General features: G+C 42.6%; 1 protein-coding gene and 1 pseudogene across 2 annotated transcripts in view; one reads left to right on the top strand and one right to left on the bottom strand.

The window, feature by feature from the left end:
- The window catches only part of ACYP2 (acylphosphatase 2), a 154,646-nt gene that overhangs the window by 31,771 nt on the left and 97,933 nt on the right, over positions 1–24,942 (top strand). Inside the window, exon 4 of one of the 2 annotated variants that reach the window (XM_075535308.1) lies at positions 10,223–10,414. The exons of the other annotated variant lie outside the window; for it this stretch is intronic. Coding sequence (XP_075391423.1) covers positions 10,223–10,331 — 109 coding nt within the window. The 3' untranslated portion in view covers positions 10,332–10,414. Of the gene's footprint in view, positions 1–10,222; positions 10,415–24,942 lie in introns of those variants that run through there. 2 annotated transcript variants of the gene reach the window in all.
- Positions 10,864–11,422, bottom strand: LOC142430636 (ragulator complex protein LAMTOR2 pseudogene; annotated as a pseudogene).

Consider the following 24,942-nt stretch of genomic DNA (forward strand, 5'->3'; position numbering starts at 1 on the left):
GTTTTGCTTTTAATCTGTTTCTGTGACTTTTAGGGCACATTCCTGAGACGTTCCGCCTTCTCCCATTTCAGTGTCTAATCTGTGACATTACTGAGAATTATACACACATATTCACCTTTCTTTGGATCCCAAATCAGAATACCTGATCAATAATTTCTCATGGGTAGGAATTTAAGGCTGTCCAACACCTACCAGCCATATCCATGTTACCCCAGTCAGCATTTTTTGACAAGCAACATAAAAGAAGGGGCCACAAAAATGACAAGATTTATTTTTAAAAGAAAATGCTTGCTTTCTCTTTATAAATTAGTTTTTATTTTTAATACTTGCACAGATTTAAAAACTCAAATAGTAAGAAAACTATAAAAAAAGAAAGCCAACCGATATATTTCCCTCCCCCTTCCCATCTCATTCTTCAATAATTGTTTAAACTATTTATTTGAGTATATTTTCCAGTATAAAATAGTGTGCTTGAACGGATACCTCTTAAATCATTAATGTTCTTCTTGTTGTTATGGTTCCAACTCATAGAGACCCTGTGCACAACAGAATGAATCAGTGCCCAGTCCTACCCGTCTTCACAGTTGTTCTTAGGGTTCAGCCCACTGCGGAAGCCATGGTGGCAACCCATCTCTCAGGGTCTTCCTCTTTGCTGCCCTTCCACTTTAGCGAGCATGTTGCCCTTCTCCGGGAACTGGTCTCCTGGCAACGTTTATGGAGCTGTCTCGATATACTTCTTTCCAGACAGGTTTGTGTGTCCTTTTGGCAGTTCATGATCATTTCAATAGTCTTCACCAGCACCAGAATTAAAACACATAGGTTCTTCTCCAATCTTCCTTACTCATTGTCCAGCTTTTACAACCATATGAGGGGGTTGTATATACCCTGGCTTGGGACAGGTGTACTTTAGACCTCAAAGTGACATTCCTTCTTCAGCACTTTAAGGTCTTCAACACTTTAAAGGAATCTTGTGGGGAAGATGTCCTCAATACAGTGCATTGTTTGATTTATTGACTGCGGCTTCCGTGAGCCTTGGTTGTGGATCCAAGCAAGGTAATGTCCTTAACCTCTTCAATCTTGTCTCCATTTACCATGATGTTACCTATTAGTCCAGCTGTAAGGATTTTAGTTTTCTTTACATTGAGTTGTAATCCATTATTGAAGGCTGTAATCCTTGATCTTTATCAGCAAGGACTTCAAGCCCTCCTTAATTTCAGCAAGCAAGGTTGTTAATAAATCTTCCTCTTATCCTGATGTTGTGGTCTTCCTCATATAGTCCAGTTTCTAAACATTTAGAATGAATAAGTGTGGTGAAAGGATGCAGCAATTGCTCAAATGTAAGTTCAAGTTAAATTGAAGAAAATGAAAACAAGTCCAAAATTATGTGACTGAACTATTGAATTGTATGATATGTAGATGAAGTGCCAAGAAAACGCTTTTTGTTATTTTAAAACAAGTTCGTGAGAGCCAAAATATGACCTTGGGGGCATTGTACCTGAATTTCTAGAACATCTCAAAAGTAGAATTGACTCATTGCACACACAGAAGACCTGACGGACGAGCTGTGGGATAACATCAAGATCATCAGACATGAAGAAAGCAAAAAGGTCCTGAAAAAGACAGGAAAGATCAAGGATCAAAGTGGGTGTTAGAGTAGCCGAAGCAAATGGAAGAAATGATGAAGTACAAGGGCAGCGCAGGAAGAAAGAGGAAAGTATTATAATGAAACGTGCAAAGGCCTGGAGTTAGAAAACCAAGAAGGAAGGACATGCTCACATGTATCAAGCTCAAAGAACTGAGGAAGAAATTTAAGCCTTGAGTCACAATAAAAAATCAGGGTGAGAGTGGCGATACCTGGAGGGTAGAGGGGAGGTCCGGTAGAAAGGGGGAACCGGTTACACAGATCTACATAGAACAACAGAAAAATGGGTGAAGGGAGACATCAGATAGTGTAAGATATGACAAAATAATAATAATTTATGAATTATAAAGGGTTCATGAGGGAGGGGGAAGCCAGGAAGGTGGGAAAAGTGAGCTGATATTAAGGGGCTCAAGTAGAAAGCAAATGTTTTGAGAATGATGAAGGGAACAAATGTACAAATGTGCTTACACGATGGATGGATGGATATATTGTGATAAGAATTGTATGAGCCCCCAATAAAATGATTTAGAAAAACTTATTAAGTTTTAGATATCTATTGATGTACACTTAGATTAGATGACATTGTAACTGTCTTACATTATTGCCCCTTGTTCTTCCCTCATTTTTTATTAAAACCATTAACAGCCAGTTTTTGTATTAAAAAATACAAACACACAACCCTGTTGCTATCTAGTTGTCTCCCAGTCACTATACAGGACCAAGCAGAACTCTCCCTAGAGAAGTAGTGAAGAGTGAGGTACGGGAATGTTATCCAAAATCACCTAACTGTGATTGATTTGCTCTCCTTTTAATACTGATGATTAAGCTTACAGCATGTTTATTAAACTAAAGTTAGCTGCCCAAACTATTATTTCCCCAAGCGTCGCAGACTATCTTGGTGTCATTTGTGTTTATGCGAGAATTAGGATGTGCTGTTTGTTGCTGAAAACAGGATTAACCTGCTTGAGGGCAACCCTGGCATTTTCTTAGTTCATGAAAGTCAGTTCCCAGTCTAAGCATCACAAACAAAATTAACTGGAGGAATTTAATTTTATTTCATGTGAGAACTTATTTCACTCCTTAAATTCGTGATTCTAAAAATTTTGAACTGGAAAATTTAATAATAGAGTAAGTAGATCTAAGCTTCTTTGGAAGTTGTACTTGTTAGTTCTATTTTTGGTTTCTTAGGAAACAAGTTAAAAACAGCTTTGTGGTGCTTAATACATTTCTAATTACATTTCTTTCTCCTCTTTTGAGAGACTTGGTTTTCTTTTAAATGGTGCTGTGTTTTTTGCCTGTACTAACTGGAATTTTGTTTTTCAAAAGTTATATCCCCTCCAACCATAGACATATGTATACATATATATAATAAATTAATATATAAATGAGTTTTAATATATTATGTAGAGATATATTTGCATATAAATAAACCTATGTACTTTTTCAAAAGGATAATATAAAAGCAGGTACTTTAAACACAGCTTTTGATACTGAAGTTGTTTAGTATGATCACATGAACACATTTATAACAACTGGACTTGAGGTAACTTTTCTTCATGACCCCAATTCACCCACCAGTCGGACTGATGTTTCACAATGGTGAATCATGTGGAGGCTTCAGTAGCTTCCACCCCTGGGTCCTATCAGGGAGCAGTGGAGTGGAGAGGGGACAGGAGTGGTGAAGGGGACGGGACCAGACTGCCACCACTGCCCAGCACCCTTGCTTGCCTATGGTTTGTAGCCTCTGGGCCTTGAGCATGGAGCAAGTTTTCCTGTTATCTGGACTAGTTCCTGAGTTTCTTCTTTCCTCAGACCATTGTGAAATGAAAAGTGGAAGGGAGAGGGAGTTTGGCAGGTTAGTTGCTACCTTTCTGGTGGTGTGAACAGAGGGAAATGACACCATCTCTCCACCTGCCTCCCCTTCTGAGGCTGAATCTTTTGCATCGGCTGAGTAATTACTAATGACCCTTGAGCTGCTGTTACAAAGTTCCAGAGAGCTTCTTATTGTCCCTGATACCTGAGGTGACATGGGGACTACATCCATTCTCCTTTATTTTCCAAGCACTGGATTCCCTTTTCCCCAAAACAATCCAGGCTTGTTTCCCTTTCAGGCCTTTTCCTGGAGCATTCTTCTTATGCATCTTCAGGTGGCTGTCTCTGTCTTGTCATCCAGGTCTCAGCTTGGATTTCACTTCCTTGGAGAAGCGTTTGCTGGCTGCTCTATCTAGGCAGCCCAGGTGCTCCGCATCACTTGTATTTCTACCACAGCCTCTGCTTTAGTCACTGGCTCCAGAATCCAAGAGACAGCGTTGGACCCTTCACACGTCTTGTTCAATGGTAGAGCAGGAGAGCAAACCTTTCTGTAAAGGAACAAATAGCAAGTCTTTTAAGCTTTGTTAGTCGTACAATCTCTGTCTCAACTACTCAATTCTGCCATTGTAGAATGCACGCAGGCAAACAATTTGTAGACCCACCAGTGCAGCTGTGTTCCAGTAAAAATCTTCATGCTCATTTCTTCTCCTTCATTTATGGGGTCGGATATTTTCTCTTTTCATGAGATACTATTCTTCATTTGATTTCCCCCTTGACCATTTAAATATGTAAAACATACTCTTTGCTTGTGGGCTGGATACAAAAGAGGCAGCAAGCCAGATTTGGCTTCTGGGTCTCGTTTCTTTACCTTTTTTCTTCAACTTTGAACCATCGCGTTTGTTCGGTGCCTTCAAGTTAGTTCCAGCCCATCGTGAGTCCATGTACAGCAGAGTGAAATACCACCTGGTCCCGAACCAACCTCACAATTGTGGTTATATCTGAGCCCATCATTGCAGCCCCTCTGTCAATCCATCTCACTGAGTGCCGTCTTTCTTGCTGACCATCTACCAAGCACAATGTCCTTCTCCAGGGGCTGGTCCCTCCTAATGATAACATGTTTATAGGACCTGAGATGAAGTTTCACCTCCTTGCTTCTAAGGAGCATCTGGCTGTACTTGCAGCAGGGACACTCCTATTCTGTACCGACCTCAGTGTACCGACCTCACCCATTCTCCACGCTTCCTTACTGCTTGTCCAGCTTCCACATGCATTGAAAACACCATGGCTTGGTCCGATGCGCTTCAGTTCTCAAAGTGACATGTTTGCTTCCTAGCACTTTGAAGTGGTCTTTTGTAGTAGCTTTGTCCAATGGAATATGTCATTAAAAATTAAACATTATATTTTAGGTGAAAGTTTACATAGAAAATTAGTTTCCCATTTAAAAATTTACACACCAATTGTGTTATCACTCTTCCCATTTCTGCCCTGGCACCCGTTTCCAAGTTCCCTACCCTTTTCTGCCTTTTCAGCTTTGCTTCTGGGAAAATACTTCCCTTTAGCTGCATATTCTAAGGAGCACATTCCTCACAGGTGTTTGGCTGTTGGGGTGACCTCTGGGAGTGGCTTCAGTTCTAGGTTAGAAGGGTGACTTAGGGCTGCAGTTTGTGTGGTCCAGTAGTCTTTTTGCTTGGAGTCTTTGGGTCCCTTCACTGTCTTTGGGAGACCAATACCTGCATCTAAACATGGCCATTTCTAAGCTTCTAAGACCCCAGATGCTACTCGCCGAAGCAGGATGTAGAACATTCTTTATGAGTTCTCATATGCCAATTAACCTAGCTGCACAAGACTATGGTCTTGACCCTCAAGCCTAGTAACGCATTCCTGCAAGCTGTTTGGGTTTGTCAACTCAATGGCACTGATTCTGGGGTTTTTCTTTTTTGAAGACATTTCCACGATGGTCCCTCCTATAGAGGCAGCAACCCCAATATGTGGAAATATCCACCTCTATACCGAGATAGGCACAAGGGTGTACTCCCACATGACCTCCCACTCCATCTGGGACAGATGAGCGTATCCACGCACAGACTCAGGCTGATTGCCCTGGTAGCAGGTTTGTATATGTGACCACATATGCTGTAGTTGTCCTGGGCCTTGTTCTCTGAGCCCTGATAAACAGCATGCATTGGCCAGCTCTTACTAAAAGCTGGTTGTAATGTTTGGATTAATAAAGTGGAGTGAAAAGGAGAGATTTTCATATAAAGAAATGAACATATTTATACCCCAAAATAGAATAGGAAAATATCCCTGAAAATCCATCTTGGATAACTAGACTGTTCAAAAGAATAAGAATCTTTTGATGTCCTCTGGATTTGACCTGTCTGATGTAGGCTCTTTTGGGGCAGTAAAAGGTTCCAAGTGGAACGAGTAGCTACTCTCCATAATCTTGCAGGTTTCATGGGACTTCAGGCACACTTAGAAATATTGTTACTCTAGCGTTCATCAGCAAGGGACCAAAAGAGTTCATTCAAACCATCTGGGAACTCACTGGCACTCCAGGATTCTGTTCTTTTAAATGTTCTGACCTTACCTTGTATGCAGAGCTCAACAAAGACAGACACAGCCATCTGTTGGCACTGATTCTGAGACCTACAAATGGGTAGAGGATCAAATCGGGTCTCAATCCCCACTGTCAACCTTAAACTGACACAGTGGATACAGTGGAACACATAACAAGCACTACTGGATTCTTACACCTTTTTCATGCAAAGATGGGGATTGTCTCTAAATCATGTGAGCCAACTCACATTGCCTGAATACTTTTCATTTTACCAATGATTACCTGTATTCAACATTTATTATGCTGATTAACTCATTGACCTACAATTAACAATCTCCAACTCACCAATAATTGTGAATTGATAAAAGCATACTAACTAGCACCATGCCACGTAATGATCTGGATGGCAGAGGGACTTGTAGAACTGCTTGTGAAAGTGCCCTTTTAATAGAGTGCTGACTGATCTTACTGGACTGTGATGTTTTAGAGCATGTTACAGGGCTGCCCCAGCATTGGAAGTTAAGCTAACAGGAACCTATTTAATATCACATTAGCACCCTGATTGTACTGTAGATTTAGCAGGCATTGTAACTGTCCTCTGTACTCTGAGCCCAGTTTCGATATCATTCTATAGGATGTGTACTCAAGGGGACCTGATCTCCTCTGACATATCTTTGTTTTACAAGGGGAGAGAATGATTTATTCTAAGTCTAGAAGTGTGCAGGTTACCTAATGGTAAATGACTTTTCCTTTTTTAAACTGTAAATTCACTGATGATCAAACTAATTTATACTGTGTTAGAGACTTCCAGTTGGCCATATAATATTAACTGTTCTCTTATTTCTTTAAATTTTACTTGTTTTGTGGTTGAGGATATGCACAGCAAAACATACACCAATTCAACAATTTCTACACGTACAATGTAGTGACATTGACTGCCTTCTCACTCCCCTTTGCTCAGTTGTGCCGTCCTCATTAACACAAATGTACTGTCCCACAAGGTTCCTATAGACTCTCTCCAGTTATTGCTGTCAATCTGATCCTTTATGAATAGGTCTTAAAAGAGCATATGTAATACTCTGCCTTTATGAAGCTATTGTTTGGCTTTAAGAAGACTTCAGGGGCTATTTTTTGGTTTAAATATTCTAGAGCAATAGCGTCAGGTTTCATCTATCATTATGATTCCAGAAAGCCTTTGAGTCCATGAGAATTTGAAATTCTGTACTGTTTTCACCCTTGTAATCTTAGAGGCAATCAGCTACGTGTTGACTCTTTCTTCTGTTGTTCCAGGCGATTCGTGGCCCAGTGTGTGCCATGGATGACCCTTTAAAGTCTTTTAAGATTCCAGGCATTCTGTGAAGAACTAGGGGGTAGGACAGAAGCACTAAACATGATACTAGGCCATTAACTGGGGTGTCCCATGAACCATCACTCTCAACTTCCAAACCAAGCAGCCAGACAAACCCCATGAGGTATTTATTTGTTTGTTCAGCAGCTTTTATTTGCTTATGCCATTATGTAGGTATATTTATCGCATAGCTTTTGCCAGTTCAGCTTTTTATCAGCTTACAACCATCTGACAGTGCTCTACAACAATCGGTTGTGCACCCAGAATCAATGTGAATTTTCCTTCTCCATTACGACCCTTTCTTCCCCTCCCTCGTTCCCCTAAACCCAAACCCCAAACTCACTGTTATCAAGTCAGTTCCAAGTAATAACCTATAGGACCGAGTAGAATCTGTCCCCTGTGGGTTTCTGAAACTATAATTCTTTATAGGAGTAGAAAACCTTGCTTTCTTCCACTTGGTACTTGGTGGTTTCAAATTGCTTACCTGCTGTTCACATCCCAACTTGCAAACGCTAGTAAACTTTGGTCTGTATACATTTGCTTTCTCTTGTCTTTTCATATAAATGAAGTCAGATAATATTTGTTCTTTTGTGATTGGGTCATTTCCCTCAGCACAGTGTTTTTGAGCTCCATCCATAATGTATATACTGCAGCATGTATCAAAACTTTATTTCTTCTATTGGCTGAGTAGTTTCAGTTGTATGTGTGGACTGCACCGTGTTTACACATTTATTTGTTGATGGGGATTTCGTCGGTTTTCATCTTTTAAGGTTATGAATAGTGCTGTGATGAACATTGGTGTACAAGTCTCTTTGAGCCTCCCCTTTAAGTCTTTTGGATATAGACCTCGGAGTAGAATTGATGGGTCATATGATAGTTCTATTTTTAGTTTTTGTTTTAGAACACAATAGGTATATTGAGTTGGTCTACTCATACAATGGATAATGCAGTATGGATGTTGTGTTAGGGTTGACTAGAGAAACAAAATAAGAGACACACATATATGTATAAGAAAGAGCTTTATATCAAAGAGTAATTGTATATTGAGAAAACATTTCAGCCCAGTCCAGATCAAGTCCATAAGTCTGATATTAGCCTGTAAGTCTGATACTAGTCCATAAATCCCTCTTCAGACTCATGTAGCACATGCTGTGATGCAAAATACAGGAGGATCACAGGTCAGTGGGTGCAAAGTCTTGTGGATCCAGTGGCGGTGGAAGCATCACAGGGTTGGCGCAGGTCTCTGCTTCATGACTCTCTCAAGTCTCCATGGGGCTCCACCTGGCTTGTCAACAGGAAGGGGAAGCAGAGTGTGTGTGGCCTGCCCTCTCATCAAGCTGTGGCCTGATTGACAGGCTAACCGCCGCCCGCATGTTTCTTTGGGAGACATCTTGGCACAAAAAAAAACCCCTACTTACTCCCCTACTTACTATCACAGCCCACCCCTTCACATTTTTCTTTTTAAAGGTTTGAACAGAGGAAGTAAGTTTATTATTTTACTATTATTTTAAAAATCATTTTATTGGGGCTCTTACAGCTCTTATAACATTCCATACATCAATTGTATGAAGCATATTTGTACATATGTTGCCATCGTCATTTTCTAAACATTTGCTTTCTATTTGAATCCTTGGTATTAGCTCATCTTTTTTCCCTTCCTCACCTCCTCCCACCCTTGTGATCTCTTGATCAATTATAAATTATTATTGTTTTTATATCTTACACCAGCCACTCTCTCCCTTCACCCATGTTTCTGTTGCTCATCCCCTTTGTGGGAAAGGTGTTATGCATTGATCATTGTGATCGGTTATGCCTTCCTTCCCACCTCTCCCTACCCTCATGGTATCACTACTCCCATTTCTGTTCCTGAGGGGTTTATCTGACCTGGGTTCCATGTTGTGTCATGAGCTCTGATCTGTACAGTGCACCTGCTCTGGTCTAGCCCGCAGTGAAAGGCAGGGCTGGGTCATGACAGTGGGGAGTGAGGACGCCTCAGGAACCAGAGGAAGCGTGTGCTTCATCGGAGCTATACTGCACCCCTTCATTCTGATACCTTCAAGTCAACAAATAATTATGTAACCACAGATGTATGGTATAAATGACAAATGATATACATGTTTTTTGAAATAAACAACAAAAATGCTTACATAGCTCAAGAGTCACTTGGATACATTCTTGCTGGACTATATTACTGAGCAAAAAAACCAAGCTGAAGTGCAAACACTGTTCTTTTTAAAAACAGTTTTATTAGCACTTCTTCCACATGCCATACAATGAAATAATTCGACCATGTCAAGGAAAAACCTTCTTTTGGGCCATGTATTTGGAGATAAGTAGGAAGACACGACTTGTGTTGTTGTTTTTAAAAAGCTAACTTCCCCTTAAGGCTTGACCATAGAAGTGTCCACAATGTAATTGAGTCCATTACCAGTTACAATATCATATCGGTGTCACTTGTGTGTCCTGAGATCAAACCTGCCAGTAGACCTTGGAAAGGCTGCTGTGTCACAGTTACATTGAGTTTGGGCAGGCAGAATTGAAGAAGAAACAATTTCTCACAAGTTTTGCATTCTAGTTGGAAAAATCAGTAGTATTACCCTAAATCACAGGCTACACTAGAAAGATACTGCCTGGAAGTTATCCTTCTCGTTTTTGTTTTTTTTTAATTGGTGATTTACATCATTGTTTGATTCATTTGCTTATACTACAATCTCCACAAAGCACTAAAAGACAATATACATAGTTTTTCTTCAACATCCACATCTTTCAAGTTTTATATCTAGTCTACTACATCCACAGTATGTCAACACTCCTTTAATATTAAGCAAACAAACAAAAATGGGCAACTTTTCTTAAAATGCAGGTGTCTTTCACTACACTGGTACGAGATTGAAATGGAGACAAGGGAAAGGAGAAACATGTTCCTGTGCAGGGAATGTGGTTTACATCATTGGATTGGCAAACACTCCTGAGAGAAGCTGGCCGCACTGGAATTTCCAGAAAAGTTCCTCCCCCTCTCCCCCCACCAAAAGGATGTGAAAAACCCCATTAAAAACTTTGAAATGTATCCAGTGATGTGAGCCTTTGGTATCAGCTCCTCATTTCACCCCCACCTTCCCTCATGAACTCTTGATAATTTATAAATTATTATTATTTTTTCATGTCTGGCACTCTCCAATGTCTCCCTTTACCCCTTATCTGTTGTCCATCCCTCTGGGAGGGAACTATAGGTAGGTCATTGTGATCAGTTCCCTCATTCTCCCCCAACCTGCCCCTTGGCTACTCTCAATATTGGGCCTGGGAGTTTATCTGTCCTGGATTCCCTGTGTTTCCAGCTCTTATCTGTCCCAGTGGACATGCTCAGGTCTAGCCAGATTTGTAAGGTAGAATTGAGGTCATGATAGTGAGGGAGAGGAAGCATTAAAGAACCAGAGGAAAGCTGTATGTTTCATCAGTGCTATAGTGCACCCTCACTGGCTCCTCTCCTCCCTGCAACCCTTCTGGTTTTTTTTGTTTTTGTTTTTTTTTAGGAGTTTTACATTTATTCTTGAAAACCAAGCCTCAACCTCCCACCACAGCCCAGAACAGTCTTCCCAAGGGGCCCTGCCCCCAGTGCCCGCCTATACCATTATGAAGCTGCGACTTGGGTGAGGGGCTCCTCCAGGTACTGCACCAAGGCCTGAGCCTTGGCCTTGAGCATTCCGAAGCCCACTGTCTCCTTGGCATACATACAAAGCAGAAGGTTGGCCACTTGGGTGATGGCCACACGGCCCTCCATGCAGTCCATGAGGATGAATTTGAGATTGTCTTCGTTAAATGCTTGGTTCCCATTGCGGTCGTAGGCGGCCCAGATGTTACTGGCTATGGCCGCGGTGACCCGGGCATCTGTGTCTCCATAACCCGAATAGGCCAGCAGGGATCCCTCATTATTCAACAGCAGGGTGCTCTGGACGCCTCCAGTGTTGGCTTGGCTTAGCACATGGGTCAAAGCTTTGGGGCGCAGCATGCCTGCCGCTCCAGGCGCTCACACTGCTGTACGCTTCAGCAGCTTCTTCCTGGCTGCCGCCTGTCGCTTCCCCCCTGCAACCCTTCTGTAAGGGAATGTTCAGTTGCCTACAGATGGGCTTAGGGCCTCCACTCTGCATCCTCCCCCCACCTTTCACATTGACATGATGTTTTGCTCTGTGTTTCTGATGCCTGATACCAGATCCCGTTGACATCTCATGATCACACAGGCTGTTGTGCTTCTTCCACGTGGGCTTTGTTGCTTCTCAGCTAGATGGCCATTTGTTTATCTTCACGCCTTTAAAATCCCAGATGCTATATCTTTTGATAGCTGAGCACCGTCAACTTTCTTCACCACATTTGTTTATGCGCACATTTGTTTTCAGCAACCATGTCAGGAAGGTGAGCATCTCAGAATGCCAGATTCTTAGATCAAAGTGTTCTTGTGTTGAGAGAGTACTTGAGTAGCGGCCCAATGCCCATCTGCTTCCTTAATACTAAGCCAAGTGTTTGGATGAACAAAAATTTTAAATTTTTACGAGGTTCTTGTATTTATATTGTCTTTTGGGCTGTTTGTAGTTTATTAGATAATCTGTTGTTGAAAGCTAGGTCTGACAGCCTCACTACTATTTTTTATTCTAATGATTCGATGGTTTTAGTTTGTAAATGTAGGTCCTTAATCCATTTTGAATTTGATTTTGTGTATGGTGTGAGGCAAGGATCCTGTTTTATTTCTCTACATGGGAAGATATTCTACCATTGGGAAGCAGTGATAGATTAGATGGTTGGAAGAGAGAAAAACTGGAGCATTTATTTTCCACAACCTTCCTTGCCAGTCTATGAGTTGGAAGAGATATTGTTCCTTTCTGGGGGGCCAAAGCTCCTGCCTACAGACCTCCCCCAACTATAGGTTTGAATGTGTTTTGTTCAGGTAATTGCTGTCTCCCTGTTTTTTCAGTCACTGGAAATGGCTTCCCAAGGTTGCTAGTGTCAGTGGGTTCACCATTCCTTTTCCTATATCTCTTCTCACACCTTTGTAACTAGCCTTTTCAATCACGCCATTTGATTCAGGATAGTGATTGAACAAAGATGACTTGAAAACATTTATTACGTAAAAACACTTATTAAAAAAACATGCTTTTTATTTGCCATGTAAAATTTTATTATGTGGACTTACTAGTGTTTCTTTAATCATTCCCTATTGTTAGAGTATATATACAATATTTACACTGGCTTTTATTGTTTAAAATATCAAAATATTATTATGCTATTGAGAACTCCCAGTAATCAAGCACCTTTAAGAATGATTGCTCCATTGTGGGTAGTGCATATATATACCTTGAGTTGTTTATTCAATAGTGACAAGAGAATTGTTCTAATCCATCTGATTTAACTTGTGTAGAGTGTAGTCGGAATGATCAGATAATAAATGCAAGTCAAATTTTGCTGAAGATAAGTCAAGAACGGTTATAGGAGAGTATGAACAGGAAACTGACAGAAATCCAATTCTAAAGAGATTTGCAGCAAGGGCTCTCATTGCTGGTGCCAGATGGATCTTGGTTGAAAGCAGAGACCACCAGAAGGATGTTTAGCTGTGTTTTATCGACTGTGGCAAGGCGTTTGACGATGTGGATCAAAGCAAATGATATATAACATTGGAAGAAGAGAAATTCCAGAAAGCTTCAATGCAATCACGAGGAACTTGTACATAGACCCAGAAGGTACCGTATAGTTTAAAATCAGGAAAGGTATGTTTCAGAATTGTATCTTTTCACTATTTATTCAATCTGTAAATCAAGTAGAAAAAAGACAGGGCTTTCTACTCTTGTAAAGAGTTAATTACAGTCTCAGGAACTCATAGGGGCAGTTTGACCCTGTCCTGTAGGGTTGCTATGAGCTGGCATTGACTAGATGACAGAGAGTTTGGTTTGTTTTTTGGATTTTTTTTGTAGATTAAGCAGATAATGTGTGAAGGTAGGACTTATAGGATCACTTTGAGTCAGCATTGACTCAGTGGCAGTGAGTTTGTTTGTTTGTTTGTTTTTCGAGCTAACATTTCTCCAAGGAAACACAAAGTAAGCAAATAAATAAGACAGTTATGAAATATGACAAATCCTCCCCAAACAAAACAAAACCAACTAAACTAACTGCCAGTCAGTCTATTATGATTCATAGCAACTCTACCAGAAAGCGTAGAATCCCCTGGGGGGTTTCTGAGACTGCGATTTTTAAAAAGAGTAGAAAGCCTGTCTTCCCCTGTGGATGTGCTAGTGCTTTGAACTGTTGACCTTGTTGTGGTTAGCTGCCAATGCATAACTCACTGTACCAGCAGTGCTCCTGTGACAAGCCTTAGAGGGAAATAGACAGGATGATGAAATGAGGGAGGTCACTTGAGAGCAGACAGCCAGGCATAAGTAGGTACCATGTTTATGTGGTGTCAGGAGAGTGCCCTTGAGCTCAGGCAGTGAGAACTAGATTTGCATCCTGGCTTCATGGTCTTGTGCAAATTTTGTAACCACTTCAAACAACCTGAGAGGCTTAACATAGATAATAATGTCCACCCATTGTAGTAGTTGGAATGAAATTAGATAAAGTAACTAGCATCAGAAGATTCGTTTGGCCAGACCTACAGTAAATGCTAATATCCTTATTCACCTCTCTTAAAATTATATATATTAAAAATAATTATATAATTATATATAAACTGAAATTCGTTATCAGCACCTTTCCAATACCTCACTTTAAGAAACAGTCCTGCACTTCATTGCTGTAATTTAATTCATCGAATATTTGATGCCCTGACCCAGGTGTTACAGGATGAGTGAAGGAGCTCACTTACTGACCTGGATTCCTCTCTGTATCTCAAAACCATTCTCACCAGGGATCCTCTTGACTGGCAGTGAGGGTTTGTCACCTCACAGGTATGCACATCTCATTATAAATGTGTAAGATGTGCATCAAGCATAAGCTATAAGTCTGATAGATTCCCTTTCCCAGAACCATAAGTTCTTATCTATATACCTACTATAAACTTAAAGCATGCCCTCAACTCAAAGTAACAAAGGAAACTGTAGTAGTTACGTAATCTGATGTCATTTTGAGACTTAATAGTGAAGGGGTGGAGTGTAGCCTGTCAATCTGTTGCTGCTTGATGGCCTCATTTGGAGGCGCTAAGGAGATAAATAGCTCACTGGAGGCAGGACACAGTTATACTCCCTGTGAGACATTACTGACGACAATGCAGCCAGATGCAGCCAGAGCCCTTGGAGCTGGAGGAGCCATGTGGAGACCCCTGCCAGTGCTAAGATGCTTCTATCATCACTGGATCCACAAGACTTTCTGCCCATTGGCCTGTGATCTTCCTGCATTTGACATTATGGCTGTGTGAGTCTAAAGAGGAATATATGGGAGGGTCAGGTCAAGATGGCAACCCGGTGAACCTCACATACTGAGGGCTCTTTCAGACAAGGAAGGTTTAGTGTCCAGGTAGCCGAGTGGAAGGGTTCTGATGAGTGAAAGATCTCCCTGGAACAATACCCCACCCCCACCCCATGCATCTGCCCTGAGCTAGGCCCCTGGTGATCTGGAATCCGATTTTTAGGATATCTCTGCTCATCAGGCTGAGTGACCCCAGTGCACACTGCCACCACTGCTGCCATCAGCGATTGACCCACCCCACCCTCAGGCTGGATCTGGATCCACCACAGGAGTTGCTTGGCTGCACTGCTGAGACACGCGCAGCTGTGGCAAGACCCCCTACAGCAGCTGCCCACTCGTGGGACTCCACTAGGAGAGAAGTTTCCCTTCCCGCAGTTCCCCTCTTCCCATGTGGTAGCGATCTGTCCTGGGCTCAGGTCCCTCCTTCCATTCACCCAGGGCCCTGGTAAGTGACCTGCAATCTACCAGTAGCTGGCTGGCTGACCTGCAACTGTGGATGACCCACCCCCATTGCTGCCTGGGACCCCTTCACTGGCACCCCAACCTGCCTGCCCACCTGCCTGCTCCCGCCAACTTCGCTCTCACTCCCTGCCTGGGAGGCCACGTTACAGCACGCTCTCAGCTGCCAGCAATGGGCACATCCCACTGGCACGTGCCAGCTACCTAAACCCATCCCACTTCTAACCATGGCCCTGCGTTTCCACCGGAGCTGCTTCAGACTGGCCCACGCCACTGCGGTGCCCGCTGGGGTTCCCAGCGGCGGCAGCCCGTTCCTGCCAGGGTGGAGGGCTGGTGCCACTGCTTTGTGTTTCCCGCCGGAACTGCCTCTGTCTCTTCCCAGCCCAGCCCACACCACTGCGGAGCCCTGTGCCATTCACAGTGCCTGCAGCCCGAATGATAAGCATTCCTACGTGCTAAGGAAGCTAACGACCCAGCTTTGTGTTTCCTGCTGGAGACGTTTCTGTCTACTCGAGTATGCCCAAGCCACTTCGGTACCCTGGGGCGTCTCCAGCGCCAGCGGCCCCAAACACCTTCCGGCCCCAGCCCGTTCCTGCTGGCACCGGGGGCTGGTGGTGCCTCAGCCTGGTATTTCCCGCAGCACCCCTTGCTGCCCTAGCCCTTTCTAGCCAGTGCAGGAGGCTCGCTGCGGTGCGTCTCCTGACAGCGTAGCTTCTGCCTACTGCCTTAACACTACAGGCCTGCAGGGACCTGGGGAGTGCATACTTGATCTGAAGAGCATTCATTCCCTATACATAGCCTGGTTCCGGAGGCCTAGATAAGCACCACTTCCCATGGCAACGAGGTTCTCCCACCTCCACCTTCTCTTAGGCATCTTTAAAAATTGGAGGGAAAGGGGAGAAAACAATTTTTTTTCTTTTCTTTCTTTTTTATTTCCTTTTTCATGATTATTATTATTATTTCTTATTTCTCTTCTTTTTTGTTAGCTTTTTCTTTTCTCTCTCTCTCTTCTTAATTAAACAATAAAAGGCTGCCAGGTGTTTCCTGACAGACCAGGTCATAGCAGCCTGGAGACCCTGGTGGGGACTGAGCATGATGGTGGGACAGAAGGAAAGTCAAAGGAAATAGAGGAAGGAGCTGGGAGGCAAAGGGTATTTAAAGAGGTCAAGATAAAGACATGTGCATATGTAAATATATTTATATATTAGGGTGGGGAAATAGATCTACATGCATATATTTATAGGTTTAGTATTAAGGTAGCAGAAGGACATTGGGCCTCCACTTAAGTACTTCCTCAATGAAAGAATATTTTCTTCTATTAAATTGGCATTCTGTGATGCTCAACTTCCGGACACAACTGCTGAAGACAAAGCAGGTATATAAGCATATGTGGTGAGGAAAGCTGATGGTGCCTGGCTATCAAAAGATATAGCATCTCAGGTCTTAAAGGCTTGAAGTTAAACAAGGGCCCTCTAGCTCAGAAGCAACAAAGCCTACAATGAAGAGGCATACCAGCCTATGAGATCACGAGGTGTTGAAGGGATCAGGTATCTGGCATCACCAGAACAAAAACCTTACCATAACGAATGAGAGGGGGGAGTGTGGAGTGGAGACCAAAAGCCCATTTGTAGGCCACTTGACATCCCCTTAAAAAGGGTCTCAGGGAGGAGATGAGCCAGTCAGGGTGTGATGTAGCAACGATGAAAAATACAACTTTCTTCTTGTTCCTAAATGCTTCTTCCCCCAGTCCCTCTTCCACAAACACACACTGTCATGATCCCACTTCTACCGTGCAACTCTGGCTAGACCAGAGGATGTACACTGGTACAGATAGGAACTGCAAACACAGGGAATCCAGGGCGGATGTTCCCTTCAGGACCAGTGGTATGAGTGGCCATACTGGGAGCATAGAAGGAGGGTAGGTGGGAAAGGGGAACTGATTGCAAGGATCTGCATGTGGCCTCCTCCTTGGGGACGGGTAACAGAAAAGTGGGTGAAGGGAGCCGTCGGACAGGGCAAGATATGACAAAACAATAATTTATAAATTATCAAGGGTTCATGAGGGAGGGGGGAGTGGGAAGGCAGGGGAAAATGAGCTTATGCCAGGGGCTTAAGTGGAGAGCAAATGCTTTGAGAATGATGAGGGCAATCAATGTACAAATGTGCTTTACTCAATTATTGTATGTATGGACTGTGACAAGAGTTGTATGAGCCCCTAAATAAAAAAAAGGGGGGCAGTGATTTAAGCCCACCCAGTGACTGCATGGGCAAAAAAAGCACCTGTGGGCATACATTTAGGCTCAAGCCCCCACTCCAATCACTGAAACGTCTCACCACTGTTGGCCACTGAACCACTGAAGAACCCTGCCTACATGGCAGTCTGACCCACCTCTATAGTAGGTCACAGACAGCCCCTTAAAAGCATCCTTAATAGTAACACCGAGAAGGTCTTAAGGGCCCACTGGTCTCCCAGAAACATGAGGTCTATGAATAGATCGAGGAAAAATCAACAGACCACATCACTCCCAACAAAAAAACTAGAGAGACAAAACACAGTAACAAAGTTAATGACTCGTAGAAGAATCACACAACAATCTGTCACAGAAGGAACTATTCAGAAGTCTGCTCAGAACAATATAGGAGCTGAGGGAAGCAACATAGAATAAGGATGCAATGATAGAGGAGATGAAGTCCACAATAGAGCAGAGGAAGTCCACTCAGCAAAGTGAAATACAGGTGCTAAAGGATGAGGTAGCAGAAGCCACACACAAGGTTACAGAATTTATGATTATGCTTGAGGAGGCAGAGAACCATATCAGCGATCTTGAAGACACTCAAACAGACCTATGCAAGCAGGAAAGACAGTCAGATAGGAAAGTTAAAGAAGCAGAAGATAACCTGAGATCAATGGCAGATCCTATGAAGAGGAATAATATTCGAATAATTGGTCTACCAGAGCAGAACACACCACACAAGTTGATAGCCAAGATAGCGAAGGGATTTCTGGAAGAAAACTTTCCCACCTCAATAAGTGAGAACCAGGCACTCATACAGGAAGCATAAAGGAAACCAACTAGACTAGACCCCAGGAAGAACTCACCAAGACATATAATAGTAAAAATATCCAACTTCAAGGAAAAAGAAACTTTTAAGAGCAGGAAGAGAAAGGAAGACAACCACATATAAAGAATATGCTGAGACCTATCAGCAGACACCATGAAGAGAAGGAGAGAGTGGAGCAACATCTTCCAAAAGCTGAAAGAAAAAAATGCCTCCCCCAGAATCCTTTACCCAGCCAAGTTATCCATTAAGATACATGGGGAGATAAGGGTCTTCTGGGACAAGGAAAGGCTCAAAGAATATGCTTTGCAGAAGATACTGGCTGACTCACTATGGCCAGAGGATCAGCCTCCACCAAGAACAAGCAGGAGATCGCCATATAGCCCATCTCCATGCAGAAGCCAAGATGCCAGTAACAATGACCAAGATAACAGGTCCTCAGAGGGAAATGAAGACAAGATAGAAACTCCCCGTTGGAGCTGATATGAAGGGAGATAGAGATTCACCCAAAACACAGAGCAGTTTATGACAATAATGAATCCACAGATTGTGACAATAACTCTGAATCCAAAGGACTCAATTCATACATTAAAAGAAAAATGCTGGAGGGATGGCTCAGAAAACATAATCCATCAATCTGTTGCCTGCAAGAGACACAGCTTATGCGCACAGACAAAAATAGACTAAGAATAAAAGGCTGGTGGAAAGTATACCAGACAAATGGCAACTTAAAAAAAAGAAGGGGTCGCTGTCTTAATCTCTGACAAAATGCACCTCAACGTTCAAACCATAAAAAGAGACAAGGAGGGACACTATATAATGCTCAAAAACGCAGTAAACCAAGAACCAGTTAGTATATTGAATATTTACGTGCCCAATAATGGAGCGGAGAATTTCATTAAACTATTAAAAAGATGAAAAAAGAAATCATGGATTCATCAATCATAGTAGGTGACTTTAACATTCTGGTATCAGAGAAAGACATCACTGGGAAAGAAGCTCAGCACAGAAGCGATAGAGCTAAATAATGCAATTAGGCCACTGGGGCCTGATAGGTATTTATAGAGCTTTCCATCCAAATGCAGAAAAAGTCACATTCTTCTCAAACACACATGGATCATTTTCAAGAATAGACTTCATGCTGGGACACAAGCCAAGCCTGAGTAAATTCAAACACATAGATATTATTCAGATATCTTTCTCAGATCACCATGCCATAAAGCTGGAGATTAATAAGAGGACGTCCAGAAAAGCAAGGGCAGCCAATTGGAGGATGAACAACGAACTCCTGTGACATGAATGGATACAGGCCCAGATTAGAGAAGCTATTAGGACGTTTCTAGAAACGAATGTGAATGAGAATACATCAGAGGTAGCTTTACCTCATTAAATGCATATATGAAAAAAAGACAGGCTTATGACAGATAAATTGTCAAAAAAAACCTCCAACAACTAGAATAGAGTCAACAGAACAGCCCCTCCTATAGCAAAAGAAAAGAAATAATAAAAATCAGGGCAGAGTTAAATGAGTTGAGACAAGAGAACGATGCAAGGATAAATGCTGCTAGAAGCTGATTCTATGAAAGGATCAACAGAATTGACAGACCACTGGCGAATCTGACCGAGGATAGGAAGGAGCAAACATCTATAGCCAGGATGAAGGAAGAAATGGGGGTAATTACAACAAACCCAATGAGATTAAAAGAATAATCACTAAGTACTATGAAATTCTGTATTCTAATGAATTTAGGAACGTGGAAGACATGGATAGATGCTTGGAAAAACAGTCCCTCCCTATATTATCTCAGACAGAGGTCAAGAACCTCAACAAGCCCATAATTATAGAAGAAACAGAGAGGGTCATCAAGAAGCTACCAACAAAAAGAGCCCCAGACCAGATGGCTTCACAGCAAAATTCTACCAAGCATTCAGGGAAGAGTTGACCCCGATCCTCCACAAAGTATTCCATAGCATAGAAAAGGATGGCAAACTCTGAAACTCATTGTATGAAGCCAGCATAACTTTGATATCCACACAGGGCAAAAAGCCCATAAGTATAGAGAATTATAGACCCAGATCTCTAATGAACATAGATACAAAATGCTTAACAAAATATTGTCTAATAGAATACAAAAGTATATAAAACATATCATCCACCACGACCAGGTAGGATTCATCCCAGGGATGCAGAGATGGTTTAACATCCGAAAATCCATCAATATTATACACCACATCGACAAGAAAAAGGACAAAAACCATATGATATTATCCATAGATACAGAAAAAGCCTTTGACAGCATCCAACACCCATTCCTAATTAAGACATTCACGAAGATAGGAAAGGAAGGGAAATTCCTCTAGCTGATACAAACTATCTATTTTACAAAAAGCCAATAACCAAATTATAGTTAATGGAGAAAAGACAAAAACAATCCTACTGAAAAAGGGTAAAAGACAAGGATGCCCCTTGTCCCCACTTCTATTCAATATCGTACTGGAGGTTCTCGCTAACAACACAAGACAGCGGAAGGAATCAAAGGGATCCAAATGGGAGAGGAGGAGGTGAATCTATCGTTTTTTGCAGATGACATGATCCTGTACATTGAAAACCCCAAAAGCTCCACTCTGGGAGTACTTAGAGTGATAGAGGAATATGGAAGAATGGCAGGATACAAGATCTACAAACTGATGTTAGTAAGTCTGTTACACATATTGGACAGGACCATGAAAGAGGAGGTCAAGAAGGCAGTACCCTTCACAGTATCCAAGAACAAACTGAAATACCTAGGAATATATTTAATAAAAAGCCCTAAAGACCTATATAAGGAAAACTACAAGACCCTACTACAGGAAACCAAAAGCGACCACCACAAATAGAAGAACATCCCACGCTCGTGAATTGGAAGGCTCAACATAGTAAAGATGTCAATCTTACCCAAAGCACTCTACAAGTGCAATGCTGTTCTGATTCAAATACCAACAACCTTCTTCAAAAAACTGGAAAAACTGATCACCAATTTCATATGGAGAGGGAAGAAGCCCAGAATTAGCAGAGAACTCCTCAAAAAGAAGGAAATAGTTGAAGGACTCGCCTTATCTGATTTTAACACCTATTACACAGCTACAGTGGTCAAACCTGTGTGCTACTGGCACAATGACAGCTACTCAGACCAGTGGAAAGAATAGAAAGTCCAGGAATAAAACCATCAGCATATAGACAACTGATCTTCGACAAGGTTCCCGAAACCATCAAGTGGGAAGCGGATACCCTTTTAAACAAGTGGTGCTGGGAACAATGGATAACCACACGTAGAAAAATGGAACAAGACATTTACCTCACCCCATGCACAAGAATAAACTGAAGGTGGAGGACAGACCTAGAAGTAAAACCCCAAACCATCAGGACCATCAAGGAGGGAATAATCAGGGCAAACCTAAGATCATTGGCACAGGGAATTCATAGGCTCATTGCAATAGGGAAAGGTACATACACAGGAGAACTGGAAATCGACAAATGGTATTTAATAAGAATAAAACACCTGTGTGCCTCGAAAGACTTCACCAAGATGAATGACAAGACAACCCACAGACTGGGAGGGGATTTTTAGTAATGACACATAGGACAAAGGGCTCATTACTAAAACCTACAACACCCTCATGGCCAGCAAAAAGAAGAAAACAGTTAACCCCTAAGGAAGTGAGCAAAAGAACTGAGAAGAACTTTCACTGGGAGGAGACCCATCTGGCCAACAAGCATATGAGAACGTGCTCCCGGTCATTAGCCACACGAGAAATGCAAATTAAAGCAACCATGAGATACCACCTAACACCCCTGAGGCTAGCCCAAATCAGAAAATCAGAGAACAACAAGTGTTGGCGAGGTTGTGGTGAAATAGGAACCCTGCTCCACTGCTGGTGGTCTTGTAGGTATTTAAAGCCACCGTGGAAAGCAATTTAGAGATACTTGAAAAAAATGGAAATCGATCTACCTTATGACCCAGTCATCCCTCTAGTGGACATATACCCAGAGGAGGTAACAAATAAAACACTACCAGTCATCTGTGCCCCAGTGTTTATTGCGGCACAATTCACAATCGCGAAGACTTGGAAATAGCCTGTTTCCATTGATAGACGTGTGGATTAGTAAACGATGGCACATTCAAACACTGATAAGCATGAACGATCACACGAAACATGTCATTTCATGAGAAGAGTTGGAAGGAATCATGTTAAGCGAGGTAAGCCAATCTCGAAAGGACAGGTATAACATGAGTCCCCTGAGGTAAGTACAATTAGCATGGCAGGAATAGAAGAATAGATACTTATCTCACAGTACACAGGTGGAAGCATAGGTAGTCGGAGGTGGGGGGGCAGGAGTCAGACTGAACCCAGGGAGGTACATGTGAGACCAACATAAAGAAGGGGAAAGGGGGAAGGAGGAGGGAGAAGGGGGTTTGAGAGAAACTGAGATGATGACATGGGGGGTACAGAACACTAATCCACCCAGGGGGAGAGTAATGGTTGTGTCCCCACAGAATTGGAATGTGCATATAGACCCCACCATGACGTGCCAAACCAGGAGGACTACGTAACGTGGAGGAATCCATAAAAAGACTGGACTGTAGGGCCAGTCCCAACCAGAACCAGCCTGACCCCCACCATGGAAGGGTTTGCCACAGAGAATGACACTAGACCTTCTGATGGGGGAAAGGAACTGACCTACCATACCCAGACGGAAGCGGAAGCAAATGAAGGGGGAGGAAGGTGAGTGGAGCACACCCTGGTCCACCAAGCCCCGAGCACAATAACCCCACTCAGAGAAGCCAGTGCATAGAGAGGACCATATGGCCTACGAGACGCAACATCGAGATCCCTCACTGACCCATAGCCCTACATGAGACAGCTCTGGAGAAACAGTGTGGGATTTGTGCCCTAGCTGACCTCACCACACCACACCAAGCCAAAACACTAAGGGCGTGCAACAAAACAGCAAGGGGAACAGAGCAAGGAAGTCCCGAGGGAGTATAAAAAATAGACTTTGGGGTCAGGGTGTGACACACTCTCACTCCCGACCGGAAAACACTCCTAAAGGTCAACAAACAGACCTTGAACTATTTACAGGCTTTTTTGGTTTGGGGGTTTGTTGTGTTTTTTATTTTGTGTGTCATTGGTTTTATTTGGTTGTTGCTGTCATTTCATTTTTCTGTGTCGCTTTGGTGCTGTCTTGTTTTTATGTGCATATTATTATCTCTGCAGGTCTATCTAGATAAGTTAGGCTGGATAAAGAACGTGGAGAAGAAAACAACGGCACCGATGGTTGGCGGGGGGACATGGGAGGGAGAAGGTGGGGAAAAGGAAGCGGTGTTAACCAACCCAGGGACAAGGAAACAACGAGTGATTCAAAACCACGGGCAAGGAGGGTGTGGGAGACCTGGTAGGGAGTGATCAAGGGAAATGTAACTGAGAGGAATTACTGAAACCCAAATGAAGGCTGAGCATGATAGTGGGACAAGAGGAAGTAAAAGGAAATAGAGGAAAGAACTAGGAGGTAAAGGGCATTTGTAGAGGCCTATATACAGGCATGTACATATGTAAATATATTTATATATGATGATGGGGAAATAGATCTACGTGCATATATTTATAGATTCAGTATTAAGGTAGCAGATGGACATTGGGCCTCCACTCAAGTACTCCCTCAATGTAAGAACAGTTTGTTCTATTAAACAGGCATTCCATGATGCTCACCTTCCTGACATGATCACTGAAGACAAATGTGTGCATAAGCAAGTGTGGTGAAGAAAGCAGATGGTGCCTGGTTATCAAAAGATATAGTGTCTGGGGTCTTAAAGGTTTGAAAGTAAACAAGTGGCCATCTAGCCCAGAAGCAACAAAGCCCACATGGAGGAAGCACACCTGCCTGTGTGATCATGAGGTGTTGAAGGGATCAGGTATCAAGCATCAAAGAACAAAAAAAAATCATATTGTGAATGAGGGGGAGTGCAGGGTGGGGGCCCAAAGCCCATCTGTAGGCAACTGAACATCCCTTTTCAGAGGGGTCTCCGGGAGGAGACGAGCCAGTCAGGGTTCAGTGTAGCATCTATCAAACACACAACTTTCATCTAGTTCTTAAATGCTTCCTCCCCGCCACCCCCACCCCCCACTATCATGATCCCAATTGTACCTTATAAACCTGGCTAGACCAGAGAACTGGAAACACAGGACATTCAGGACAGATGAACCCCTCAGGACCCGTGGTGAGAGTGGCGATATCGGGAAGGTGGGGTAGAAAGGGGGAACCAATTACAAGGATCTACATATAACCTCCTCCTTGGGGGATGGACAACAGAAAAGTGGATGAAGGGAGATGATGGGCAGTGTAAGACATGATAAAATAATGATTTATAAATTATTAAGGGTTCATGAGGGAGGGGGGAAGGGAGGGAAAAATGAGCTGATACCAAGGGCTCAAGTGGAAAGCAAATGTTTTGAGATTGATGATGGCAACAAATGTACAAATGTGCTTGACACAATGGATATATGAGTTTTATGAGCCCCCAATAAAATGGTTTGTTTTTTTTAAAGGCATTTGTGGGCTAGTATTGGACTTACGGGCTTGAT

This window comes from Tenrec ecaudatus, chromosome 17 (assembly GCF_050624435.1).
Source record: "Tenrec ecaudatus isolate mTenEca1 chromosome 17, mTenEca1.hap1, whole genome shotgun sequence".
NCBI classification, from domain to species: domain Eukaryota; kingdom Metazoa; phylum Chordata; class Mammalia; order Afrosoricida; family Tenrecidae; genus Tenrec; species Tenrec ecaudatus.